This window comes from Nomascus leucogenys, chromosome 5 (genome assembly GCF_006542625.1).
Source record: "Nomascus leucogenys isolate Asia chromosome 5, Asia_NLE_v1, whole genome shotgun sequence".
Taxonomy (NCBI): Eukaryota; Metazoa; Chordata; class Mammalia; order Primates; family Hylobatidae; genus Nomascus; species Nomascus leucogenys.
In genome coordinates, this window is record NC_044385.1 from 50,323,840 (window position 1) to 50,351,462 (window position 27,623).

The 27,623-nt window shown below is 40.5% G+C and overlaps 1 protein-coding gene across 5 annotated transcripts in view; it reads right to left on the minus strand.

Moving 5' to 3' along the window:
• The window catches only part of HHAT (hedgehog acyltransferase), a 357,081-nt gene that overhangs the window by 160,326 nt on the left and 169,132 nt on the right, over positions 1-27,623 (minus strand). For all 5 annotated transcript variants that reach the window (XM_003273028.2, XM_012506702.2, XM_012506700.2 and 2 more), the window contains one exon: positions 16,676-16,711. In XM_003273028.2, coding sequence (XP_003273076.2) covers positions 16,676-16,711 — 36 coding nt within the window. The remainder of the gene's footprint in view (positions 1-16,675; positions 16,712-27,623) is intronic.

The window sequence follows — 27,623 nt, forward strand, 5'->3', positions numbered from 1 at the left end:
AGTTTCAAAGTATCTGACTTTTCTCTCAAAGGTGACAATGTCTCCATTTCACAGATGGGGAAACTGAAGCAGTGCTATTAAATATTTGCTAATAAAGTCACATGGCTAGTACATACTAGAGATGGCCTGGGTTTGGCCTAGGGCAACTCCACTCATTAGGGCCACCCTGTTGGTGCACCATCCTCTGCCACGTGCTCAAAGGAAATTGCAGAAGAAAGCAAGCCCACGATTCTGGCCCTCAGGGAGCTTGTGAATCGCCAAACCTTAAGCAAAAGCAGAATCACCCATTTCCTTTATTATTTTTTTAAAGGTGTTGCCACTCAGTCTGCTAAGATCCCAAAGAATGACAAGATATCCAGGGAATTTATGATGCTGATAATGGTGATGGCTAACAGCCATTGTATTACTGCTGAGCACTATTCTAAGCACTGTAAGTGTACTATGTTATTTGGTCCTCGAAAACCTCCTGTGAAATAGGTATTACTATTAATCTTCATTTTACAGATGAGGAAAGTGAAGCATGGAGCTGGTAAGCTGGTCACACAGTCAAGAGTAACGCATCCAGCACACAAACCCAGGCAATCAGCCATGGGAGCCTGAGCTGCAAAACCACGAGAGACCACACAGCATGCTGCAAGGGAGTACCTGACGCTTCCAGGGGAGTCTGAGCTGGGTGCTGAGCCAGCCTAGACACATGCACTAAAGGAAAGAAGAGAATGAAGGAGCCTCTTCATTCTTGCGAGGTGGTGATGAGGGTGGGGATAAAAGTTCCAATCCTCTTATAAAATGGTTGGTTACCCTGGCACCCAGCCCCCATCCTGATGCTATGCAGAAGCCCACCAAGAGTTGCCTCATTAGAACAAAAGATGCTCTGATCACTCAGGAAATTCCAAGGGATTTAAGAACTCTGCATCAGGAACTGGGGTCAAAGATCAAATATCAGGACAAAATATTATCCTAGTGCCCCCATCTAAGCATTTTAGGAGCTCTGTGCTGGAAACTGGGAGGCAGAGACCAAATATGTATTTCATATTATATCACAACATCACAGTAATTTTGTGGAATTTCAGTAGTTTAAATTTAAATAGCCATGAGTGATTAATAGCTACTGTATTGGCTGGCACATATCTAGACAACAGAAGCTGCTCTCTAATATTAGAAACAGCAAGGCTGCTTAGCAGAGGCTGTTGAGATTGGAAGAGACCTTAGAGTTTATCTGGTATAATTCTCTCATCTCACAAATAAGAAAACTAAGGCCCAAACAGAAGCGACTCACACAAAACCATTGCAGCAAGAGAGGTACGGCAGTCTAGAGTGTTGGTCTTCTGCATCTGATCCAATGCCTTTTCCATTCCACAGGCTGCTTCTGTTACTGATGCAAAAATAGCTCTAATTTTGTTTAATTCTGGTATGTGGAACTGACGCAGCTCATAGGCAAAGCTAACTAAAGATCATGCGCTCCCCCTGTTGAGCCAGGCATCTCCAATGTCCATCAGGTAAGTATATTAGTTATCTCAGTGGCAAAAAAAAAAAAAAAAAAAAAAAAAAAAACAGAACCCACCCTGGTTAGTTTATTAAGGAAGGTTAGGCAGTTTGCACAATCTCTGACAGGGCCTGAGAGCCAGGCTCAGAGGTGATGCAGTCAGGAACTGTTGACAAATTACACCACCACTGCTCCAGTGGGGACTCAACTATGTCTGCCACTGGACTTAGGGAAAGGAGTTCCCTATCTCCAGTGCTGGGCGTAGGACTCCACCCCAGAACCTCTGCTCCTCCAAGCTGGGTGTCACCACTACCACGCTCACCAGAATGCATTCCAGGTTCCACCTCTTCCCACCTCCCATTTTCTTTGGAATTTAATCTCAGGCATGAGGGATCTGAGACTCTTCCTGCAAGGAAGAAAAAGACATTATGGCTTCTACCAGATGCAGCAAACACATAAGGCAGGAAGATCCCCACGCATTAGGAAAATAATTCAAAAGAAGGCAGCGACAACACTTAACAAATGGCCTGTCAAGTAAATAATCCATCTGCAGTGGCCTAAGACCATGGATCTCACAGCCCATCTTTCTAAGCAGCATCGCTGACTCAGAGCTTTTAACATTTAAAACTATGTCTCTACATTGCAAATATCCCGAGTAAGTCACCAGGGGCTCTTTTTAATTTTTTCAAAAGATACATTTATTCACAGGAACATCTGTATTGATAAAGCTATATATGGTGGGAACTAAATTATGCATCTCAATTCTCAAGTGTGGAGAGTTTCTCTTAGTTTTTTCTTTTTAAATCTGGATTTTCTCATTAATAAACTCAAATATAGCACAGCCAGGAAGACAAATAATTCTAACAAGTTTTTCCTCAAAAGTGGTAACAGCAAGATCAAGGTGAGGAGTGAATCTGAGAAATCTTCTAAAAATGAAATATTAGTGAAATGTGGAACATAATCATCAAGGCCCTTCCATTCTAACATTCTGTGAACATAAGCAAAGGACTCCAAAGCACTCTAAGTGTTTGCATCTGAAGGACGAGGAATGTTGTCTTGGACACTGACATGACTGTGATGGGGAAAGCCTGGAAGGGGATTTAATTTTTGACAACAAACGGGAGAACACACCAACACATTATGTGACAGATTTCACTGGCAGCCCCAGAGAAGGAGCCAGCCTTGTGGATTTAGAGGGTCTCTGTGTCCTAAGAGGGGCTGACACCCATGGGGAGTGGGTATCAACACAAGGGTGCTGAGGGCTAAGAACTAGGCCTTCAGAGACCTCACTAACTAATGGCCAAGCAAGAGAGATGAACCAGTGAAGGCGCCGAAGCCCTGGTTTGCTGAGTGGCCAGAAGACAAGATGGGTACTTATCACCCTGGGAAAACTGCAAACCTCTATCCCAAGTACATTTCCTGGCCCTGACTCCAACTCCACTCAGCTGCCCATGCTTCTGGAGAGAGCCTACTGCCACAACCCACCCTCACTTAACTGCCTCCAAGTTAAAGTTCACATGCATAATTACATATTTTAGAACACACCAGGCAAGCAGAAAGAAATTAAGAGGTATTTTAGGTCTATTGTTGCTCAACACAGAGAAGCTTTCACAGCAGCTGTCTGTTTGAGAAACCCCCGAGTAGCAGGACAGACCTGGACCTGCAGGCTCCAGCTCATGGTGCAGAAGCGCAGTCATGGTTGAGGTTCAAAAATCCCAGTTTCTCTAGATTCCCACCTAAGTCTATCAGAGTGACTTTTGAAAATCTAAATCAGATCCTGTCACTCCCCTACTTAAAACCCTTCAAGGGCTCCTATCACATTCAAAATGGAGCCCAATCTTCATCACAGTCTGGCTGTTCCCTCTTCCTCCAGCCTCACGGAGGACTCCTTGCTCCTCTACTGGCCAGCCCCAGACTCCCCTTCTGTTCCTCAAGCATGTTCCTTTGCAACTCAGGGGCTGGGGGCTTGCACTTCCCTCTGGCTCGAATAGTCCAGCCCTGACCCTTTCCCCAGTAACCCCTTCCTCCTCACTCATCTCTGTGTTGCCCACTGTCTCAAAGAGGGCCTTCCTGCCCAGCCCCTCAATCACGGCACTCACACCTGCACCCTCCATCACATCAAGGGAATGGTAGTGCTTGCTTACTTGGGTTCTTTTTGTTCTTCATTTAAAAAAATTTTATCGTAGAAATACTTAATGTCAGATCTAATCTGTTAATAGGTTTCTAAGTACACCATACAGTACTCATAAGTACAGGCACACGCTGTATAGTGGATCTCCAGAGCTTATGCATCTTGCCTACCTGAAACTTTATACCTGATTAGCAACTCTCCCTTCCCCCACCCCCTGGAAACCATCATTCCATTTTTGTTTTTGTTTCTATGAGTTTATTTTAGATACCTCATAAAAGTGGATTCATGCAGTTCTCGTTCTTCTGTGAGCGGTTGATTTCATTTAGCTAACGTCCTCCACGCTCACCCATGTCATCACACACTGCTTACTTGTTTTCTCATTTACTCACTGGGATGTGAGCTAAGAGAGGACAGGGACATTGTCTATCCTGTTACTGCTTTGATCCTGGCACCTAGAATAGTACTTAGGGCACTTAATTTGGTATAAAAATAAATGGGGTAAATGAAAAGAAAATTAGACGGTTACTAAGTCCTTTTACATTTTTGAAAATAAACTTTATCTAAACATGTTTAGGAGCCCACTAGACATTAGATGTTGTGGAATACTACGTGGAAGATCCAGATGAGTCAGACCCTGCTCACTATCTGGGAGGGGGCTGCAATGCGCGCACGCGCGCGCACACACACACACACACACACACTATATTTAAAGCAGGGGTCCTAAAGTCCCCTGAGCATCAGAGTCACTGGGAGTGACTCTGTTTATATATTATATGTATATAACAAACATATATATAATACATGCAATATATTATATGTATGTAGCATATATACATGCAATATGTTATATGTATGTAACATATATACATGCAATGTTATATGTATGTAACATATATACATGCAATATTTTATATGTATGTAACATATATACATGCAATGTTATATGTATGTAACATATATACATGCAATATGTTATATGTATGTAACATATATACATGCAATATGTTATATGTATGTAACATATACATGCAATCTGTTATATGTAACATATATACATGCAATCTGTTATATGTAACATATATACATGCAATCTGTTATATGTATGTAACATATATACATGCAAAAAAAAAAAAAAAAAAAAAAAAAAAAAAAAAAAAAAAAAAAAAAATCTGTTATATGTATGTAACATATATACATGCAATCTGTTATATGTAACATATATACATGCAATCTGTTATATGTATGTAACATATATACATGCAATCTGTTATATGTATGTAACATATATACATGCAATATATGTATGTAACATATATACATGCAATATGTTATATGTATGTACATATATACAATACATATATGTATGTAACATATATACAATACATATATTATATATAACATATATAAATACATATATTATATAATGTATACAATACATATATAATATATATACAATACACATAATATATTATATATTATATATAACATATATACAATACATATAATATATATAATATATACAATACATATATAATATATATACAATACACATAACATATTATATATTATATATAATATATACACAATACATATATTATATATAATATATAATATATATACAATACATATAATATATATACAATACATATATTATATATTATATATACAATACATATATTATATATTATATATACAATACATATAATATATAGTATATATAATACATATATTATATATAATATATACAATACATATATATTATATATAGTATATATACAATACATATAATATATTACATATAATATAGTATATATACTATATATAATATAGTGTATATATTATATATCCTGTATATAATATATATTGTATATAATATATACAATATACATACAATATATATTATATATTATACAGATATATATTATATATATTATATTGTACAGATACGTATTATATATTAAATATATCTTATATATAATTATATATAATAAGATATATTATATAAAACAAGATATATTATAATTACATATTATATATAATATATCTTATATATATAAATATATATGTAAATATATATATAAATATATAATATATTATATATAATTAAAGATATGTTATATATAATTATATATAAGATATGTTATATATAATTATATATGATATATTATATATTATAATATATATTATACAAATTATATATTATAATATATTATATAAGATATTATATATAATATATAATATACATTTATATATAATAATGTATAATATATAATATAAGATATACATTATTATATATTATATATAATTATATAATATATAACTGTATATTATATATATCTGTATATATTATATATATATATAATATATATATAAAAAATGTAATTTACAATTATACTGATTCCTGGACTCTACCCAAATCCACTTAGCCCAATCCCCAGAAGTAGAGCTTGGGGATCTAAAGTGTCCAGGAAGATTCCCAGGATCCAGGAGGCTTGGGAGGCAGTGTTATCCAGGTAGAGAGAAGAAGGCTACACAGAGAAGGCAGCATCTGAGATGGACTGAGATGGGTGGGATTTGGATATGCACTAATGGGGGAAGCTCAGGCACTTCTGATATAGGCAACAAAGATGCTGGGAGATGGTGAGGTAGGGGCAGAAAACAGCATTTGGTCCCAAGTGGCAGTGGCACAAGGGGAAAAACGGTGAGATGAGATGGAAAGGTAGCCTGAAGACCCACTGTGGTGGGCCCGGGACACGGGGTTGTATAAAGTCTGGTTCTGAGGAGGGAGGGGAAGCATCAGGGCTGGGTTTCTGTGAGACTGATGGATGGCCATAAGCAAAGTCAAAGAAAAGCCATGAAAGGTGAGGGGACTGGGAAGAGGCTCGGACAACCTGGTCAGAAAGAAAATGACGACCTGAGTAATAACTAACATCTGCATGGAGTGTTATGGCCCCTAAAACACTTTTGACACACTTCATCCCATTCAAGCCTGGCAAGCAATTTCTTGAGCCAGAAATTGTGATTTCCAATTTACAGATAAGTAGTCAAGGTCTTAGAAAGGTTACGTGAGTTATCTACAGTCATGGGTAGAAAGAGAGCATGTCAGGATTCGAATCCTGTTACTCTGATTCCAGAGGTATAGTGGGATTGGGGAGTGCAGGGCAAGGAAATAAAACTAGCCTTGAGTTTCCATCATTTCCAGGCACAGGGCTGAGTGATTAGTATATACTATTAAACCTCATCACATCTCTGTGAGATAAGAAGCCCAGTTCACAGACAACGGTGCATATTATTCTTTTCCTCCAGAAACAGAAAGGAAGGGGTGGATGTGAGAGATGTCAAGAAGACAAAGCCAGTGCAATTTGGAAAATGACTGGGTGCAGGAGCAATGATGGAAGGGGGGACCCAGCCCCATGGGAGCTAGTGGACTTCTCTCCAGCACCCTGCCTGCATTTTCATTAATTGCCTCTTTGGGGCCTATTTTGGTTACCCAGGTCTCTTCACTTACACGTTCTTCACTTTTTATTGAAAACACTTTAGTACAAGAACACCACACAGATCCTTAGCTTCTTTCTGGTGGAATCAAAGAAAAGTTTAAAAGAAACTGATACTGCAGTCACTTCAAAGGAGATGAGTTTTCATCAGGCAGGGATAAAAGAGACCTGGGGACTCCTCCCAGGTGTCATTTCTCCCCTCTGGATGCCACTAAAAGATGATCGACAATGCCTAATTAGGGCCGCAAAGACACACACTTTAGACTCACCTCCGTGGAAGCAGTGTTTTAATAAGCGCATTCACTTTTTATATCACTATTAAAAACTGTTTAAACAGAAATCAACCTTTATGTTACATTTACAAAATACAAAGTTTAAAATCCTATGTAACAAAGCAAGTATTTTTGCCTCTGAGTTATCACCTCTGTGTTTAAAAATACATACATAATGGCTTCATCTTTCTTTCCTGGTGGACACAGAACATGCACATGTTTTAGCTGGTTCTAAACTGCAAGACTGAATACAGACGCTAATTAACTTCCCATTACCATCTGGGTCTTACTTCCAGGATCAAATGTGCACCTCTCTCCTTAACTTCTGTTTCCAGTGCAGCTCAGAGCCCAAAAAGGTGTAAACAGTCCTAAGGGGACACCAAAAAGCGAGTGGCTCATCTCCAGCTCTCTTCCTTCTCAGAGGGAGTGCATAAGCCTCAATTAATCCTTCATTGGACCACCTTGCTTCTTAAAGAGGCAAGGCAGATTTTTTGAACATTTCAGACACCACACAATCCAAGAAACACTTCAAATGATGGTGAGCAGACTTCATCATCAATACCAGGAATGCTACAATTAACTACAGCAAATGTGGTGATAGACTTGTGGTATCCAATATAAAGAAAGCTAAAAATTACCCTGTCATTCATAAAACTCAAAATTCCAATGATTTTTAGCCCAAAAAATAATTCTGTTCTGCTGTAGGGCTAATTTTTTTTTTTTTTTGAGAAGAAGTCTCGCTCTTTCACCCAGGCTGGAGTGCAGTGGCGCGATCTCGGCTCACTGCAGGCTCCGTCCCCCGGAGTTCACGCCATTCTCCTGCCTCAGCCTCCTGCGTAGCTGGGACTACAGGCGCCTGCCACCTCGCCCAGCTAATTTTTTGTATTTTTAGTAGAAACAGGGTTTCACCGTGTTAGCCAGAATGGTCTCGATCTCCTGACCTCGTGATCCGCCCGCCTCGGCCTCCCAAAGTGCTGGGATTACAGGCGTGAGCCACCGCGCCCGGCCCCCTGTAGGGCTAATTTTATGAAAGGGCCAGGTATAGGGTATCAACAAGGAAAACCCAAAAGCAGGTTATATCATTTATAATCATTTCAGAATTCAGTTAAGCCACCAACTCCCATATTGCAGAAATTTGCTGCCCTTCTGGCCATTCAAAGATACTTGAGACTTCATGGAAAACCTGCACCAACCTCCAGAAGAATAAAAGACACTACAAGCAGTGAACAGGTGTGATGTTCTACCTTCTCTCTCATCAGAACAAAATCATGCTTCAAAAGGGCACACCCTATTTCATATAAATGTTGGCATTTGTATGAACTGAATATGTACTATACTGAACACCATTCTAATATGCAAACTCTATTTGTGGAAAAAAATTATCTTCTAAGGACTATATTAAGAACTACATTAAGATCTCCAGAGATCTTCTCAAATAGCTTCAGGGTCATGCCAGAGGTTCACTGCCTTGTTATATTTGCCTAAGAAGTATCAGTGTAATGATTTCCATGCTTTGCATTTCCACTAGACCCAAGAGGATATCAAGACATTCTCCTTAGGACAAAAGTAGTGGCTCTGATGAATTCACACATGGTCTCTGGAGTAAATATGAAAAGTGATGATAAAGAAAATTTATCTTGCTATTTCTTAAAAGCTAGATTCTTATTTGAAATATGTATTTGAAATTAATTAAAGAGATACATATAAATAATATAGAAAACAAAATTCAGGTGAATACTCTTCTGACTTTAAATCTGTAAGCTAAAGAGCAATAAAAATTATAAAATGACAAATTTAATGTTTCAGAGACACTGGGAGGAGGATGGTATCACGTACTCCTTTAAAAGTCATATGTCCAAAGTTAAGTTGTTATCAGCTTTAAAAATTCTATTATAACTACAGCACTATTTATGTTAGTCCCATAGTAACCACAAAGAAATTACAGCAGATACACAAATGAGAAAGATAAAAAAACAAAGCTTAGCAACACAGAAAACCACCAGACCAGAGCGAAAAAAAATGAGAGGAAAAAAGGAAAAAAAGATCTACAAAACCACCAAAAAAGAATTAACGAAATGGCAGGAGTAAGTCCTTACTTATCAATAGTAATCCTGAATGTAAATGGATTAAATTCCCTAATTAAAAGACAGAATGGGTCAGGCGCAGTGGCTCATGCCTACAATCCCAGCACTTTGGGAGGCTGAGGCGGGTGGATCATGAGGTCAGGAGTTCGAGACTAGCCTGGCCAACATAGTGAAACCCTGTCTCTACTAAAAATACAAAAAATTAGCTGGGCGTGGTGGTGGGTGCCTGTAATCCCAGCTACTCAGGAGAGTGAGGCAGGAGAATCACTTGAACCCGGGAGGCAGAGGTTACAGTGAGCTGAGATCGCGCCATTGCACTCCAGTCTCGGCGACAGAGTGAGACTCTGTCTCAAAAAAACAAAAAACAAAAACAACAAAGGGTTTTAAAATGAACTGAAGACCTTAATAGACATTTCTCAAAAGAAGATATACAAATAGCCAACAGGCATGTGAAAAGATACTCAACATCACCTATCATCAGGGAAATGCAAATCAAAACCACAATGAGATACCACCTCACCCCAATTGGAATAGCTATTACCAAAAAGACAAAAAAAAAAAAAAAAAAAGCCAAGTGTAGTGGCTCACACCTTTAATCCCATCACTTTGGGAGGCCAAGGCAGGAGAATTGCTTCAGCTCAGGAGTTCAAAAGCAGCCTGGACAACACAGTAGGACCCTGTCTCTACAAAAAAAAAAAAATTGCTGGGCATGGTGGTACATGCCTGTAGCCCCAGCCACCAGGAGGCTAAGGTAGGCAGACTGCTTGAGTCCAGGAGGTTGAGGCTGCAGTAAGCCATGAACATGCCACTGCACTCCAGCCTGGGTGACAGAGGGAGACTCTGCCTCAAAAAAAAAAAAATGCAAACAAAATTGTTGGCAAGGATGTGCAGATAAAGGAACCCTTTACATTGCACACTGTTGGTGACAATGTAAATTAGTACAGCCACTTTGGAAAACAGTTTGGAGGTTCCTCAAAAAATTCAGAACCAAACTATTGTATGATCCTGCAATCCCACTACTGGGTATATGTCCAGAGGAAAGAACATCAGTGTATTGAAAAAATATCTGCACTCCCATGTTTACTGCAGCACTATTGACAACAGCCAAGAGATGGAATCAACTCAAGTGTCCAACAACAGATGCACAGATAGAGAAAATGTGGCATGTACACACTGTGAAAGTTAATTATACAAATTGGGTCACTCTTGTCATACCCAACTAAATCAGAGTTGAGGGGCCAGGGAAGAAAAGCACTTGGGACACATAGCACCTGCTCCAAGAGTTAAATGTTCCACCAGCTCAGGTGCTGAAACAGCCTGCTGTAACCCTAAGACCAGTTTTACCCAGTAGCTGCTGAAATGACCTCCCAAGACGCTAACACTGGTTTTATTTACCATCATCAGTCACCAATCAGAGCTTACCATCTCTCAAAAGCCTCTCTAGTGCCAATGAGCTTTCTTTCAAAACAATACATAACATTTCTCTTTCTAATAAAACTCCCAACTTTCTATTTGTTCTCTGGACATACCGAAGACCACCTGGTCTGTATGTATGCCCTGAATTGAAACTTCTTGCTTCCCAAATGTTTGTTTTTGAGACAGTGTCTTGCTCTGCCACCCAGGGCTGGAGTGCAGTAGTATGATCTCTGCCTCCCAGGTTCAAAAGATTCTCATGCCTCAGCCTCCCAAGTAGCTAGGATTATAGGCATGCACTACCACACCTGGCTAATATTTGTATTTTCAGTAGAGATGGGATTTCGCCATGTTGGCCAGGCTGGTCTCAAACTCCTGGCCTCAAGTGATCTATCCACTTTGGCCTCCCAAAGTGCTGGGATTACAGGTGTAAGCCACCGTGCCTGGGGCCAAATAAAATGTTTTAAATTTAGAGATTCATCTCTATATTTTATTTGATTTTGGCAACACAATGGAATATTACACAGCCATAAAAAAGAATGAAATCCTGTTATTTATGACAACATGGATGGATCTAGAGGGCGTCATGTTAACTGAGAAGATCCAGACATACAAAGACAAATACCACATGATCTCACTGATATGTGGAAGATTAAAAAAATTCATAACACAGTAACAGAGAATAAAACAGTGGCTACCATAGATGGGTAGAGAGAGGAGGATAGGGAGAGGCTGGTCAAGGAGTACTAAGTTTCAATTAGATAGGAAGAGTAAGTTCTGGTGTTCAATTGCACAGTAGAGTGACAATGGTTAACAGTAAGGTATTGTATATTACCAAATAGTTAAAAGAGAGGCTTTTGGATGTTCTCACCATAAATAATAAATGTATGAGATGACAGATATGTTAACTATCCTGATTTGATCGTTATACAACACATATACATCAAAACATCAAATTGTACCCCATAAATATAAATACAGTGTGTCAATTTTTTTTAAAGTCATGACGTTATCCTGCTCCACTGAAAACTACTGCCCCATCTGAGGAGGTCAGACAGGAGCAGTCAGAGGTGGGGGAGGCAACAAAACAAGTGTCATTCATCTTTTTTAAAGTATTATTTTTTAACTGACAAAAATGGTATATATTTATGGTGTACAACATGTTTTGAAATACGTTTACATTGTGAAATGGATAAATCAAGCTAATTAAGACATGCATTTCTTCATATACTTTTTTGTGGTGAGAAAGCCTAAAATCTCCTCTCTTAGCAGTTTTCAAGAATACATCATTATTAGCTATTGTCACCCTGTTATACAACAGAGCTCTTGAACTTCCTTCTCCTCTCTAACTGAAATTGTGTATTCCTTGACATTTCTTCAGTCCCCACTCCCAGACCTTGGTAGCTACCATTCTACGGTTTCTATGAGTTCAATTTTTTTAGATTCCACATATAAGCGAGACCACATGTACACCTTTGTCTTAAAAGAGACAGTGTTGGCTACAATTCTGAGTAAGATGAAAAGTGCTGGCCAGGTGCAGTAGCTCATGCCTGTAATCCCAGCACTGTGGGAGGCCAAGGTGGGAGGATCGCTTGAGCTCACGAGTTCAAGACCAGTCTGGGAAACATGGCAAAACCCCATATCTATTCAAAAATAAAAGAAGAAAGAAAAAGAAAAGAAAAATGCCTCAGTCAGCAAGAATCAAACCAAAATCACTTACTTTCTTGCCAAAGCTAAACTAAGCTAAATTTAAACAAGCCACCCTGTTATCTATAATGAAACAGAGATTTTTATTCTGTAATCTCTTTCCCCAGGTTGGTCACCTTTTCTTGTGCAGTGTCACGTTAAGAACTCCAGCCAGTAGGCCTCTTCTGAGGCCATTCCTAGGTGAGTTGTGATTGCTGCTTCTGTCCATGATTTCTATAAGATGCAGGACTGAGCTCACTGAATTTTCCCACAGTCATCACAAAACACTAATACCAAAAATGCCCACATTTCATTAAATGTGACAGCTCTTTCCTGCCCCATGGCTCAGCGGAGCACTCCAAGGCTTAAAAGGAAGCATGTCCCTCCTTGCAAATGCCTAGTCTGAGATCAAAGATAGGGCCCTTAGCTTTGTGGAAATCTACGTCATTCCAGAGAAGTTGACATGACTTCCATCAATTTAAAAGATGCAGCTGATTAATTTCAGGCATGCTGCAGCTTTTTTTTTTTTTAATGCCAAACACCAAGCATTCAATACAGTCTGACAAACCAAACTGCACATTAAGAGCTTGTTGGAGCTAATAAACATAGTTAATCTTGAGGGGGTGTGGGGAACGTATGACAATTTCTCCCACATTTGCTCTTTTACAAAGGGAAGTATATTTTCTTCTCTTGGCCATTGTAGAGTGAGAAGGATTCCTTAAGTACCATCCCTCTCACTCTTCCAACCCTCTAAGGTTTTCTCTAATGATATATTTACAAGAAAATGCCATTGCTCTCTGAGGTTACTAAGGGACCACTCACACCCCCTAGGAATCAGGCTCTACTTCTCTCCACCTAAATGAAACTGCTTTCTCTAAGTCTAAAGGGCACTTAAGACCTTCTGGTGGCTAAATACAAGAGTTCATCCCATTAAAAAGAAAAAAATACCCACTCTACCCGCCCTCTCCACCAGCTGCCCTGTCTTTCTTTCCTCCCCTTCACAGCTTATCTTCCTAAAGGAGCTGTTGCTGCCATTCCCTCACTGCTAACCCCACCATGCCCCCACCCTCTTCAACCTAGCTTCAGGGTCATTATACAAGGGAAACAGTTCTTACTAAGGTGTCCAGTCATAAATGGTGCTGGGTCCCATCAGGTTTGACTTCCCTCCCAAGCTGGGAGCAGAAAATATCTTTTTTTATTCTTTTTCTTTTTCTTTTGAGACAGAGTCTCACTCTGTCACCCAGGCTGGAGTATAGCGGCCCCATCTCGGCTCACTGCAGCTTTGGCCTTCTGGGTTCAAGTGATCCTCATGCCTTAGCCACCCAAGTAGCTGTGATTACAGGTGTGTGTCACCACGCCTGGCTAATTTTTGTATTTTTAATAGAGGCAGGATTTTTTTTTTCATATGCCCAGGCTGGCCTCAAACTCTTGGCTTCAAGTGATCTGCCTTCCTTGGCCTCCCAAAGTTCTGGGATTACAGGCATAAGCCACTGCACCTGGCTGAAAATATGAAAATACTTTTTTTTTTTTGAGACCTAGTCTCGCTCTATTGCCCAGGCTGGAGTGCAATGGCGCAATCTCAGCTCATTGCAAGCTCTGCCTCCCAGGTTCATGCCATTCTCCTGCCTCAGCCTCCCGAGTAGCTGGGACTACAGGAGCCCGCTACCATACCCGGCTAATTTTTTGTATTTTTAGTAGAGACAGGGTTTCACCGTGTTAGCCAGGATGGTCTCGATCTCCTGACCTCATGATCCACCTGCCTCGGCCTCCCAAAGTGCTGGGATTACAGGCGTAAGCCACTGCGCCCGGCCTGAAAATACTCACTTTCTGAAGAAAGCTGCAAATAAAGAGGTGAGATCCACCCCACTCTGGGATTACTGTGAGATGGAGAACTGACTCTGCTCCCAGCCACCACCATCTTTAACACCCCTACCCCTTACTCCCAAGCTGGGAAGAGGAAAGATGAAGAGACAACTTGGGAGTCATTAAGATGCTTGCTTATTGGGGCACACTGTCATGTGATGGGAGAGAAAGAGACCTACTCCCAGAGGCTAGGGATGCCTGCAAAACTGACTTCTCATTCCCCAGTTGGATAAGCAATAATCCTGCTGATTTGCTCTGCCCTCTACCCGAATGAGGGAAAGGAAACACAGAAGACGGCACGGCAGGGTAGAGAGAAGCCTTACCCTCCCAGTTCTGCTCGCTTCACAGAACACTGGTTAAGGTGACCAGTTAGAGCATCTTCCAGCACCTGCCCAAAAGGGCCTCCTGCCAGAGCAAGGTGATCCCAATCTCAGTCACATTAGAGACACTTGACCACTCCCTCTCCTTCCTCCAAACCCAAACATAGGAGGAATGTTTGGAGCCCAGAAGAAGGAAAGAGAGGAGAGATCGCAGAGGCAGACCACTGCTCGCTCTAAACTACAAGCCTGGCAAGGGATAAACACATGGAAAGCTTCAAATCAAATGTCTGTTTTTGCAAGTGACAGCATTCCCAGACATATCCAAGTAAGTGGCACATGGTAGGCTTAAGTTATTTGCTGAATAAATGACTGTACAGCTTTCTCTCAACCTGCCTCACCTCCCTTGTCCTTTCTGTCTCATCTCATTCATTCCCTCCTAGCCCTAATGTTTGTTGAAGGTTGATCCTATACAAGTTTCTGAATCTAATCATTGATAGGTGACTAAGACATGATCCCTGACCTCAAGAAATTTACTAGAAAAAATAAGAAGAGTACAAACTTGCATCCACTACAAGGCATTAAGGGAACAGTACAATGGGAGTTGTACAAAGCACCAAAGACATTAAATAAAAAACTCGAACTACTCCCTGAAGTATTAATACATCCAGACAGATTCTTCTGATCAGTTCAAATATGGAATGTTCATGCCTGCTTTCCCATGACTGCCGGTTCTTTGTCCTTCCTGCTAAAATGTATTTATCCTTGCTGTGTCAAAGATAGCAGTTCACACACTACTATCTGTGTCTGGATCCTGGAGAAAGCCAGGACCATCCATATTTCTAGAGTATGGGGGAGGCCAAGGAGATTTCACTGTGCAGACTTGGATGATCCTTGGAAAAGAGGTCAAAGAGGACAAGGTATGCGTGGCCTCACTCAGGACATCACCATATCCAGTGTGGAGGAAATGTGGTTTTTGGTGGGGATAAAGGTGATGTCAATTATGTACCCTTCCTCTCAAAGAGCATCTTACCAATAGGGAGATGGCCATGCATTGTAGAGAACAGAACCACCATAACACTTACCCAAAAGTCACATGGAGTCTACAGACTGTTCATTATCAGGCTATTAGTCAGAATTAACTCGCATTTAGAGATACATACTTGCAGAAAGCAAATCGCTCTACATAATTTCTGGTTTCCTTGTCATCTTTAGCCTGCAGTCTTTCGGCAACCATTTCTGCTTCCCTCAATATTTTTGACAAGCATTTTAAGGATCATTATTTACCAGTATTAGAGTAATACTTGCTCAACATTAATACATTTAGAAAACACAGCAAAGTTGATAGCAGACAAAATATGCATATTCTTAAAACTATGATTAATATGCTGGTCTATTTCCATTTAACCTCTGTTAGGTTTAACGGATATTTGAAATTAATATGTCCCATAAGCCAACTCTGGTAAAAGTCATCAATAAACTAGGATATAAACTGCCATCTGTAATCTCTTTCAATTATGAACAAGGTTGTATCTTCACAACTATAAAGCAACTGGAAGATTCCACTTAAAAAGAGTAAATTCAGTGGAGAGAAAATTGGTTAAGGGGGTTGTTTAATGTCTGAATATGAGCTGGCACTCCTAATTTTTCAATTAGTTTTCCCAGCAGCCTAGTAGTTGGAATCATACTTGTCAAGATCTTAGGTAACTATCACTTCAGAAATAAGCCTCTTTAAACATTGATTTCTTTAATTGTTTAACTGTGTGATTCTGGGAAACACAAAAAACCACAGTGTTAACAATGTTTTCTTGACAAGTATATATATACATAAGTGCCATTATTTATCAAGATATTTAACAAGGATTTTCCATTTCAGTCTTTCGTAATAGACACGTTATTCAATGTTACCGAAAATAAAAATTATTGGCTTACCTGATTAAGAAATTATGCAGTCCAACATCAAAATACCTGTTCAAAGGAGACATAGACAAGCATATCAATAAAAGATATTTATAGTAATGGTAGACTAGACAACTATATTTATAATTTAAATTCATAGTGTGACTAAATGGATTGCTCCACCACAGTAGTTCTCAAGATGTGGCTGCTGGAACAGCAGCATTCCTGGGAACTTGTTGGAATCGCAGCTTCTCAGGCCCCACCTCAGACATACTAATTCCAAAATTCTGGGGATGGAGCCCAGCAATTAAACTTAACAAGCTCTCCAGGAAATTCTGGTGCAGAAACACTGCTCTCTAGTAGCGTAAGTGTCTCAGCAAGTGTAAGCTCTCTCTAGAAATATATGCCATGAGAGTGGATCTCCCAGGTACCTTCCACTTTTCCAATATAGGAGTCTGTTTGTAATACTCGTGTCTCAGATGTTCACTTAAAATATATATATATGTATATACACACACACACACACACATATATATGGGTTTGTTGTTTTTTTTTTGAGACAAGGTCTTGCTTTGTCACCCAGGCTGAAGTGCAGCGGTGCGATCACACTTACTGCAGCCTCGACCCCCTGGGTTAAACCAATCCTCCCACCTCAGCCCCCAGAGTAGCTGTGACTACAGGTGTGCATCACCACGCCTGGCTAATATTTAACTTTTTTAGTACAGACATGGTCTATATTGCCCAGGGTGGTCTCAAACTCATGGGCTCAAGCAATCCTCCCACCTCAGCCTCCCAAAGTGCTGGGATTACAGGTGTGAGCCACCACACTCAGCCTGAAATATGTTTCAAAAGCACAACACCACACAAGCCAAAGGGAAGAAGGTGAGGGGAGTGGGGCGGGGAGAGGCTGGTGTGGCAGTCAGTGGAGCGTCAACCTTGGCCTTCCAAGCCCCACCTAGTTGTAGTCCCTGGAGCTTTCCACCTGAGAGAACAACCCTGTCCCATCTCTGGGTCTGCCCTGAGCAGGGGATTGGAAGAGCTGCAACTCTATGCACTACCTGGGGAGCCTGGCATTGTGCTTGAGCCTCACACCAGGCATCCCATAGCGCTGGGCTATGGCAGAACCTTTAATAAGTCACAGCCTTTTCCTGACACCACCAAACTGGTACAGTCCATATAAATGACACTGCCTTGGTTTCTCTAACTAGCATGCTTGTTCCACCTGAACCTCTGATCATGTAGCCAGTGCCCTTCTCTCCCTTTGGGTTGGACTGTGAGTAAAAAGACCAGGCGGCCAGTGAAGTCCCAGTTACTCGGGAGGCTGAGGCAGGAGAATGGCATGAACCCAGGAGGCGGAGCTTGTAGTGAGCCGAGATCGCGCCACTGCACTCCAGCCTGGGCGACAGAGCGAGATTCCATCTTAAAAAAAAAAAAAAGACCAGGCGGCCAGAATCATGATGATATAGTCCCCCAGGCAGAATCACTGCTCCCAACACCTAAAGGGTGGTGGTTGCATCCCACCCACCAGTCTCGCCTCTTGGGTTGGCCATCTGACTGAGTAGGGCCTGAGCTAATTCTGTCCCTTTCAGACAAGGGGTAATGGACACAGGAATTCACCCTCGAGGAGGGTCTGACTGTCCAGACCCTGCCTGTCCCTAGCTTCCAGCTCCACCCTTGACTCATCCCTGGAACATCCCATCATGCCTGGTACTTCGCCACCTGACATTCGACAGGTGATTACTGACACTAAGATTCCCTGTGGGACACCTTTAAATTACAAGATTCTTTTATGTGATTAAGTATCTGTTTACAGACAATGGACATAGCATAGGTGAGAATAAAGAAACTCAAAGCCAAAACATGACAGACCTCATTTACTACAGCACTGACCTAAAACAATTACATAATTCAGGAAAAACGGGATTCGAGATATATAAATTCCATTTATTCATAAGTCTTCTGCACAGAGCTCTTCTCTAAGGAGAGATCTACCTATAGGGAGAGCTGATGTGTTTCATTTGATTTACACTGACCTGGATAAGATGCTAAGTTCTTCCTAAAATTATATTTAACACAAATTTTTAAAAAATAGAAACGATCCCTTCTCTCAACCAAAGCCAAGGCTACTTTGCTCAGCCCCATAAATAAATATCCACACCACAGACAGCAATTTTAAGGTTGCCAGATCTATAACATGGGAGGTAGAAGTATGTGTAGATTAAAACAAAGATGTCAGCTTCCTTCACTCATCCAAAGCTTGTAGAGCCTTTTCAATTACATTAGCGACACAGAGCAATAGACTCTATTCCAGGAATCACAGGACAAAGCAGACATGGAAGAAATCATGGAAGACATGGAAGAGATCCACAGTATATAGTGGGGTAGGAGGAAGACGCTGAAACAGTAATGAAAAACCTGATAACAATGAGAAATTATATTTATTGTTTAGAATGTGGCAAGTACTGTGTTTTGTGCTCACATATACATGCCAGTGAGGCAGGTACTGGTATCCCCGGAGTTGACAGCCAGTAGAAAACAAAGCTGGAAATCAAACTGAACCCTAAAACACATTACTTGCTCTTCCCAAGCACCCCACTAAAAGCAGCGTTCTCACTGCCTTTCATTATTACAAATTGAAAATGACTGCTCATGTTAAAAGCTTCCACCTCATTTCTGCTTCTCCCAGCACGGCTGCCCTGCTCCAGGGAAGCCCACCTGCTTCTTCTCCCCAGGTGCCGCCCACCTCCTGGGTCTCAGCTAGCCAGGCTCTGGAAAGTGACGGAAGTTCACGTAAGCAGAGTTGTACGGTATTAGTCCTTTTGTGTCTAGATGGCTATCAGTTTTAAAAAATAAGGTTCACCCAACTCATGCCAACACCATCATTCTCATTCAACCTAGCCATGGCCTCCAGGGGATGATGTGGTAGTCAATTCATTTCTTTCCATTTCCAGGTGCCCTTCCTCATAGAAAGGGTGGCCAGCCAACCAATTCCCTCTCCCATCTCCTCCTCTACTTGTAACATGAGGCCTAGCTAAGGACACTAAGCTTTAGCATACCACCTACTGAATATTTAAAAACTAAATATATTTGAAACCATTTTTGCATTATAAAATATAACAATCTCTGAAAGGCAAAATGTGTCTTTCTTATTCAACTAATAGCCAGGAAATTATCCATTCTTATAGCCCTGAAAGATTTCCATTGCAAAGCACATCTTAGGGCTTTGAAAATACTTTCCAGTGACAATTCTGTGTAGATACCCAATGCAAGAAAGGATGAATGCATCTAAGAACTAATTCTAGCTCCAGACAAAGAGCAGGTTTTTTAAAGAGCAGGGACAAAGAGCAGGTTTTTAAAAAATCACCTCTAATATAAGAGCCTTTGCAATGACTACAAGATATAGGTAGAATATACGCAAGCTTTAATTTAATGCTGCCTCTCACCTTCCTTGGATCACGTGAGAAAGAAAGGCGAGGCTAGCGGAGAGTAAAGGGTTATAGTTACTCAACATGCAGGCACAGTGCAGCGCACACAGAGTGGAGAAGGGGGGATGTTAATAGTAAAAGCCAACACACACACACAGTGCTTAGCATGTGCCAGGCACTCTTCCATTCTACACACATACACACAATTATTTTTGCAATAACCCTATGAGGTAGATAGATACTATTATCATCTGCACCACAGAGGAAGAAACAGAAGCATAGAGAGGTTAAGTGATTGTTAGTTAGGGGTAAAGCTAACACCTAAGCCCAGATAGTCTCCATTAGCCAGAAGAACCCCCCCGCCACCCCCACCCAGGGAACAGTACCTTGGTTTTGAGGAATAAATGGTAGGAATGCACCAAGCTTAACTTCCTGAGTTTGGTTATTAGAGGGCTGAGTATCCCAAATCCAAAAAGCTGAAATCTGAAATCTGAAATGCTCCAAAATCTAAAACTTTTTGAGCACCAATGAGATACTCATAAAAATGCTCATGGGAGCATCTTCGGATTTTGGATTTTTAAATTTGAGATGCTCAACTAGTATAATTGCAAATATTCCAAAATCTGTAAAGCTCAAAATCCAAAACACTGATTTCTGGTCCCCAGCATTTCAAGTAAGGGATATTCAATCTGCATAGTGCAGTTATTCAGTTGGTGCAAAAAATAATTGCATGTGGTCTTTGCCTTTAAAAGTAATGACAAAACCTGCAATTACTTTTGCACTAACCTAATACATAGGAAAGTGTCCTTAGAAGCATACGCTGAAGTATTCAGGGTGATGATGCTTCATGTCCACAACCTAATCTCAAATAATTCAGGGGGAAAACGTTACATGTACTGTGCTTCTAATGTTTATGAGTTTAAGATTATTTCAACATTTTAAAAATGAAAGATAAAAAGCACACTCCTTGCAAAAGAAAAATAAACAAGTTCATGTTTTCTGTGTATAGAGAGAAATTAACAGTGCATCCTAAAATCAGAATCTAATTTCTATAACTCTGATTAGTTTTTCCTCATATATTTTGTTTTTGAGCTGTAAATGAGTAAGCATATATAAAATGAAAATCAAGACCACAAGATAAAACCAATGATAGCTATCTTACTGGCTGGAGAATGAAGTGGTCCATAAAGCTTCTCTTCATAAGAGCCATTATAATCTTACCAACTCCACCACCAATAAGTCAGGCAACATATTTAATACGACGCTAAAGGTTTGACTTAAAGAATGTACATACCTTTCATCCTGTTCCCATTAGAAAAAAGTAAACCAAACATATTTAAAACTATAAACTGTTATTTAAATTTATGTGATATTTTAAAAATAAGTTATTTCATCATTACCTTAATAATTTTAAGTATCACATGAGAAAGTGACTCTATCCAAAAGAAAACTGTGGTCTACCCAACCAGAGGTCTAGCCCCATGTTACCAGAATTCGTGGGCTTTTGCAGCTTCTTCAGAATCATGAGATCATTCTTTTATTATCATTATTATTACATATTGACAAATTATAGTTGTATATATTTATGGGGTACAAAGTGATGCTAGGATTTTTTTTTTTTTTTTTTGAGAAGGAGTCTCACTCTGTCACCCAGGCTGGAGTGCAGTGGCACGATCTTGGCTCGCTACAACCTCCACCTCCCAGCTTCAAGCAACTCTCCTGCCTCAGCCTCCCGAGCAGCTGGGATTACAGGTGCATGCCACCATACCTGGCTAATTTTTTGTATTTTTAGTAGAGACGGGGTTTCACCGTGTTAGCCAGAATGGTCTTGATCTCCTGACCTCGTGATCAACTGGCCTCGGCCTCCCAAAGTGCCGGTATTACAGGCGTGAGCCACCATGCCCGGCCATGCTATGATTTTTGAACATAATGTGGAATGATTAAATCAAGCTAATTAACATATCCATCACCTCAAATTTTTTGTCATGAGAATATATGAAATTTACTCCACCAGTGATTTTGAAATGTACAGTATGGATTTCCTCTTTACCATGGTAAACCTAACTCATGCTCCTTCCAAAGAGTTCAGGGGTGGGGCCTCCCCTGTGGGGCCATCTTTAATTTCAAAACACTAGCAATCCAATGAACTCTAGAAATATATTCTCATGGCCAGGTGCGGTGGCTGACGCCTGTAATCCCAGCACTTTGGGAGGCCAAGGCAGGTAGATCACAAGGTCAAGAGTTCAAGACCAGCCCAGCCAAAATGGTGAAACCCTGTTTCTACTAAAAATACAAAAATTAGCCAGGCATGGTGGTAGGCACCTGTAATCCCAGCTGCTAGGGAGGCTGAGGCAGGAGAATCACTTGAACCAGGGAGGCGGAGGTTACAGTGAGCCAAGACTGCACCACTGCACTCCAGCCTGGGCGACAGAGTGAGATTCCGTCTCAAAAAAAAAAAAAAAAGATAAAGAAAAAAAATGTTTTCTTAGTTTTTATATACAGATGGGAAAAGCACCTTAAGGAGCTACAGTAGGAAAGAATACACATTGTTTTCTTAGAAGTAGATGCCAAACACTGGGCTAAGCACTCTGTATATTCTCAATTTTTAATCTTCACAACAACTCTGTGAAATAGGTCCTATTTTATGAAGGCTTGTGTCTTTATTCCCAGTCTCATGGCTAGTAGATGCTGAGTCAGGATCTAGCTCAGAGCAGACACCAATGTCTGTGCTTTTTCCTTCATATATTCAACCATAGACTCACTTAACAAATATTGACTATGTGCCCATTCTGTGCTAGATACTGGAAATTCAGTAATGCACAGCACGTAACCTCTGCTTCAGGGAGAATAGAGCCTAAAGGGATGGCAAAGTCAACAATAATTTCAATGCACTGTGATTGATAACTAATCAATCATTCTCTCCCACAACAGACCAAAAACTTCATAAGGACAAGAACCAGAGCCTGCCGGAAAGCAATAAATGTCATTGAGTGAAGCAATGTGTGCATGATAGGCCTGTAATAAGGTACCAATGCTTCTGTCTGCTCTGGCACTTAGCATCATACACTGCAGATAGAAGAGGCTCAAAAGTAGTTATCTAATACACTGATTATTTTATGTGAGTGCATAAAATAAATACCCACAGATAAAAATAGGGGTTCTCTTCTGAAATAAGATAGTGATCAAACTGTAGCACAATCATTCTTATCACCTTTTAAGGAAATAGCCTCACAGCTAACCAGCCCACAGAAAACCAGGATTTCCTCATGAGACATAAGGAACATGGATCCTGTACATATTATTCTTAGCTCCTTCCAGAAATTAAAAATAGGAAATCTTGTGTGTATGATATGCAAGTTTTGCTGTCTGCACATCATCTGATAGCAGTCATGGGGAGGCAGATTTCAGCTTGAGATAAAAAAATTGGAATGGATGACCTTTAAGATTCCTTTAAGCCTCAAGCTTCCAAGTTCGTGTTTCAGACACTTTCAGGCAGCATCTCTAAGTATGAATGCTCCCTCCCACAGCAGCAGCTCCTGTCTAATTACCATCAGCAAATTAGTAGACTGTGCCTGGGCTAACACATCCGTGGCAGCCCTGGCGGTTTATTTATGATGATTATGACTGCTGTACTCATTAGAGCCTCACAGTGCATCAAAATTAGGCTTGTTGGGCCTGACAAAGTGGTGCTGCCCATATGCTTACTTACAGAGCACAGAGGTTTATATATCACCTAGCTTAGAACTGCTCCTTTGACGGAGGAGGGGTGGGGCCCACATACCGTGTCCATGGCAGAACTCAGACCAGAACCCATGGCCGGTTCCAGGACTTCTTCTGCTCTAACAGGCTGCCTGCCCTTTGGGGTCCTGTCCTTCCTCCCAGGCTAATCTTGGCTGGGTGGGAGCTAGGGATAAAAACAGCAACAGACTATGGCCAGGAGTGGCAAATACCATACAACTGAGGTATGTTTTAGAACCACTGTTGTCATGGCCACTTAGCATGACACAGGCAGGGCAGCATGTAGACAATGTACCAAAATTTAGCTGTCAATCCTTGCCTCCACCTCTTCCATTTTCAATCTTCAGTCTTTTATCGCTAGACTTGTTTATCCTATTAATAGGCTGCCTGAGTTCAGCCTTTACATTCCTGCATGGGAAGTTTGAAAACTAATTTGCACAGCTGGGGGTAAAAACCAAAGCACATAGCTAGGGTGATAAAGTTTATACCTAGACTCAAGAAGCCCTGATTAGTTCCAGCTGGCCTACCTAACCCAATTTTGGAGAGCAGACAAGACCTGAAAGTGTACTGCCCTAACCTCCTCCTCACTTGACTAATTCGGAAGCAGAGAATAAGGAATATGAAATAATTGAAATACAACAAACAGCAGAGCTGAGGCTGATCGACCAGGCCCCCTAGACCCCAGCTTTTTGTTCAAAGTGTCCCAGTGCTGCCCTCCTCTCAGTCTCAAGCAACATCTTTATTTTCTAAGGATGCCCGAGGCACAATTCTTAGAATAGGCTTCCTGATGACATCATATAGTAACTGGCACCATATCATACCATCTTCAGCTCCATCTGTTAACCTATGTCTCAACCTGCTCACAGTCAAGAATAAAAAGCTGGGCCAGGCGTGGTGGTTCATGCCTGTAATCCCAGCACTTTGGGAGGCCGAGGCGGGTGAATCACCTGAGGTCAGGAGTTCAAGAATAGCCTGGCCAACATGGTGAAACCCCGTCTCTACTAAAAATACAAAAATTAGCCAGGTGTAGTGGTGGGTACCTGCAATCCCAGCTACTTGGGAGACTGAGGCAGGACAATCGCTTCGACCCAGGAGGTGGTTGTTGGAGTCGAGATCGCACAGCTGCACTCCAGCCTGGGCAACACAGCAAGACTCCATCTCAAAAAAACAAACAAACAAACAAACAAAAAGAATAAAAAGCTACGCTGGGAACATAGTGAGAAGTGAAGTGAAAATAAACTTAGACACTTAGACTAGCATGATCCCAGTTGGCAGTCAAACACGTTTTGTGAAATACCAAAGTCTGCTGGAAAAGTAGAAAACAAGCCCTGGGAGGACAAACTCCTCAGAACAAACACGGTGAAAATGTGGTAACAGTCCTGAGTTATCACATGACATGCTCTTATGGATCAGACAAGTGTGTCTGCCATCAGATCATCAGGAAGGAGGGTCTGGGAAAATAGCCCATAAGCTTGAGATCTGGGCATTTCACACTGCTGAAGGAAAGGTGAGAAGGCACCAGTCCCAGGCATCATCAGCTCAGGAGTGAAGACATTTCCCCAACAGCAGTGGAAATCATGATGCACTGAATGTAGAATTAGAAATTCGAGACCTGGATTCTGGCTCCACCACGTAACAACATTTGACCACAGGCAAAAAGTTAATCCCTCCATGGCTCTGTTTTCTTAACTGTGGCATGGATACAATGATACCAAGAGCAGAAAAGGGAATAAATGTAGTAGGTACAAATGCTTCAAAAACATTCTACGAATTCTCAAGATTGTTTTCTCTCCTCCTTAGACGTCATTACGAATCCTAACAGAGTATTCTCCAAACTATGTTAATGCTATAATTATCCAGGAAATGCTTATCGAGTAGCTTCTAGATGCTCGATAGAGCTACAAGAGAAGCTTAGGATACAGCAATGAACGAGAAAGTTCCTACCCTTGTGAGTATTCTGGAAACAAGTCCTTTATTGGATGTGTAATTTGCAAATATTTTCTCTCAACCTATAGCTTATCTTTTCATTTTCTGAAAATATCTTTGAAGCACAAAAGTTTTGAATTTCAAAAATCCAATTAATCGATTTTTTTCCTATTGTGGATCATGCTTTTGGTGTTATATCTAAGACATCTTTGCTTAACCCAAGATCTTGAAAATTTTCTATGTTTTCTTCTAAAAGTTTCATAGTTTAGCACTTAAAGTTCATGATCTATTTTGAGTTAATTTTTGTGCGTGGGGTGAGTATAAGGGTCTAAATTGATCTTGCTTTTTATTTCATGTAAACATGTCTATTAGACACATTTGTCAAATGAAAGGTCACTGGCAACTTTGAGGAGTAGTTTCACTGAGTGGTGGAAATGGAAGCCAGACTAGAGCCAAGTGAAGTGAGGATGAGAAGGCGAGGAGGACACTACCCGGTATGGATAACTCTAATGAGGAAGAATTATATCCTGAAGGAAAAGAGGAACCACAGTCACCAAACAAAGATGAAACAAACAAGGTCGTTTTTGTTCATTTGGGGGAAAGTCTTCCATTGTACCAGGTGATAGGTACAGAAAATTCAGAAGAAGATGAATGCAAATGGCAGTGATTTGGTGGAGGGAAAATTTTCAAGAGTATAAAGCAAAGTCATCAGATGAGAGAAAAGTAGATAGGAGTTTCATGTGGACATTTGTTGGTTTTGCTTCTTTGCTTGTTGGTTCTGAGGGAAAGCCTGGCTTCCTTTGGGGACTTACCTCTCACCTACTGTGTCCTGTTCTAGTAGGACAATTAAACCTCATCCCTGCCTTGCTAGGAGCATGGGCAAGGCAGTCAGTCTAAGTAAAATTAAATCTTGAATACATAGTGGCTCATGCCTGTAATCCCAGCACTTTGGGAGGCCAAAGTGGGCAAATCACTTTAGGCCAGGAGTTCGAGACCAGCCTGGCCAACATGGCGAAACCCTGTCTCTACCAAAAATACAAAAATTAGCTGGGTGTCACGGCACATGCCTGTAGTCCTAGCTACTCAGGAGGCTGAGGCAGGAGAATCACCTGAACCCAGGAGGCGGAGGTTGCAGTGGGCCAGGATTGTGCCATTGCACTCCAGCCTGGGTGACAGAGGGAGACTGTCTCAAAAAAAAAAAAAATCTTCAGTATATAGATAGTATATTGAGTATACAGTATAAGCTAAATTAAATCTTAAGTATATAGACAGCAAGAAAGAAAAAAAAAATTGAGGCTGATTCACTCCAGGTGTTGTGCCTTAATATGACCATGATACCACTTTGCTGACATATTATAACTACAATAAATTCTATTAAAGAAGTAATTCTAAACATGAATTTATAAGTTGTTATCTATTAAGAAAATAATAATTAGTACTTCAGTAGAACTTTAAATTTACAAAGCACCATCACAAACATTTCTTAACAAACTATAAGGAAAATAGGGCTTGTATATTACAAGCATTTAACAGCCAATGGTACCTAACAGAGCCTGGCTCTTAGCACTTAGTACAAGCCTGATAAATATGTAAATACATGAATGCATGATTCAAGGATTTTCCTACAATTATGTGGCCAATAAGGGACCTGATTTTAACTTAAACTCAGATTGCCTCACTAAAAATTCAGCGATTTTCAAATGACATATGTACTATAAATTAAATGAGATATACTTTTCAAAAGATTATGCTTATAATTTCTGGACTAGGAGAGATTTTTTTTTTTTTTTTTTTTTTTGAGACAGAGTCTTGCTCTTTCGCCCAGGCTGGAGGGCAGTGGCACGATCTCGGTTCACTGCGAGCTCCGCCTCCTGGGTTCACGCCATTCTCCT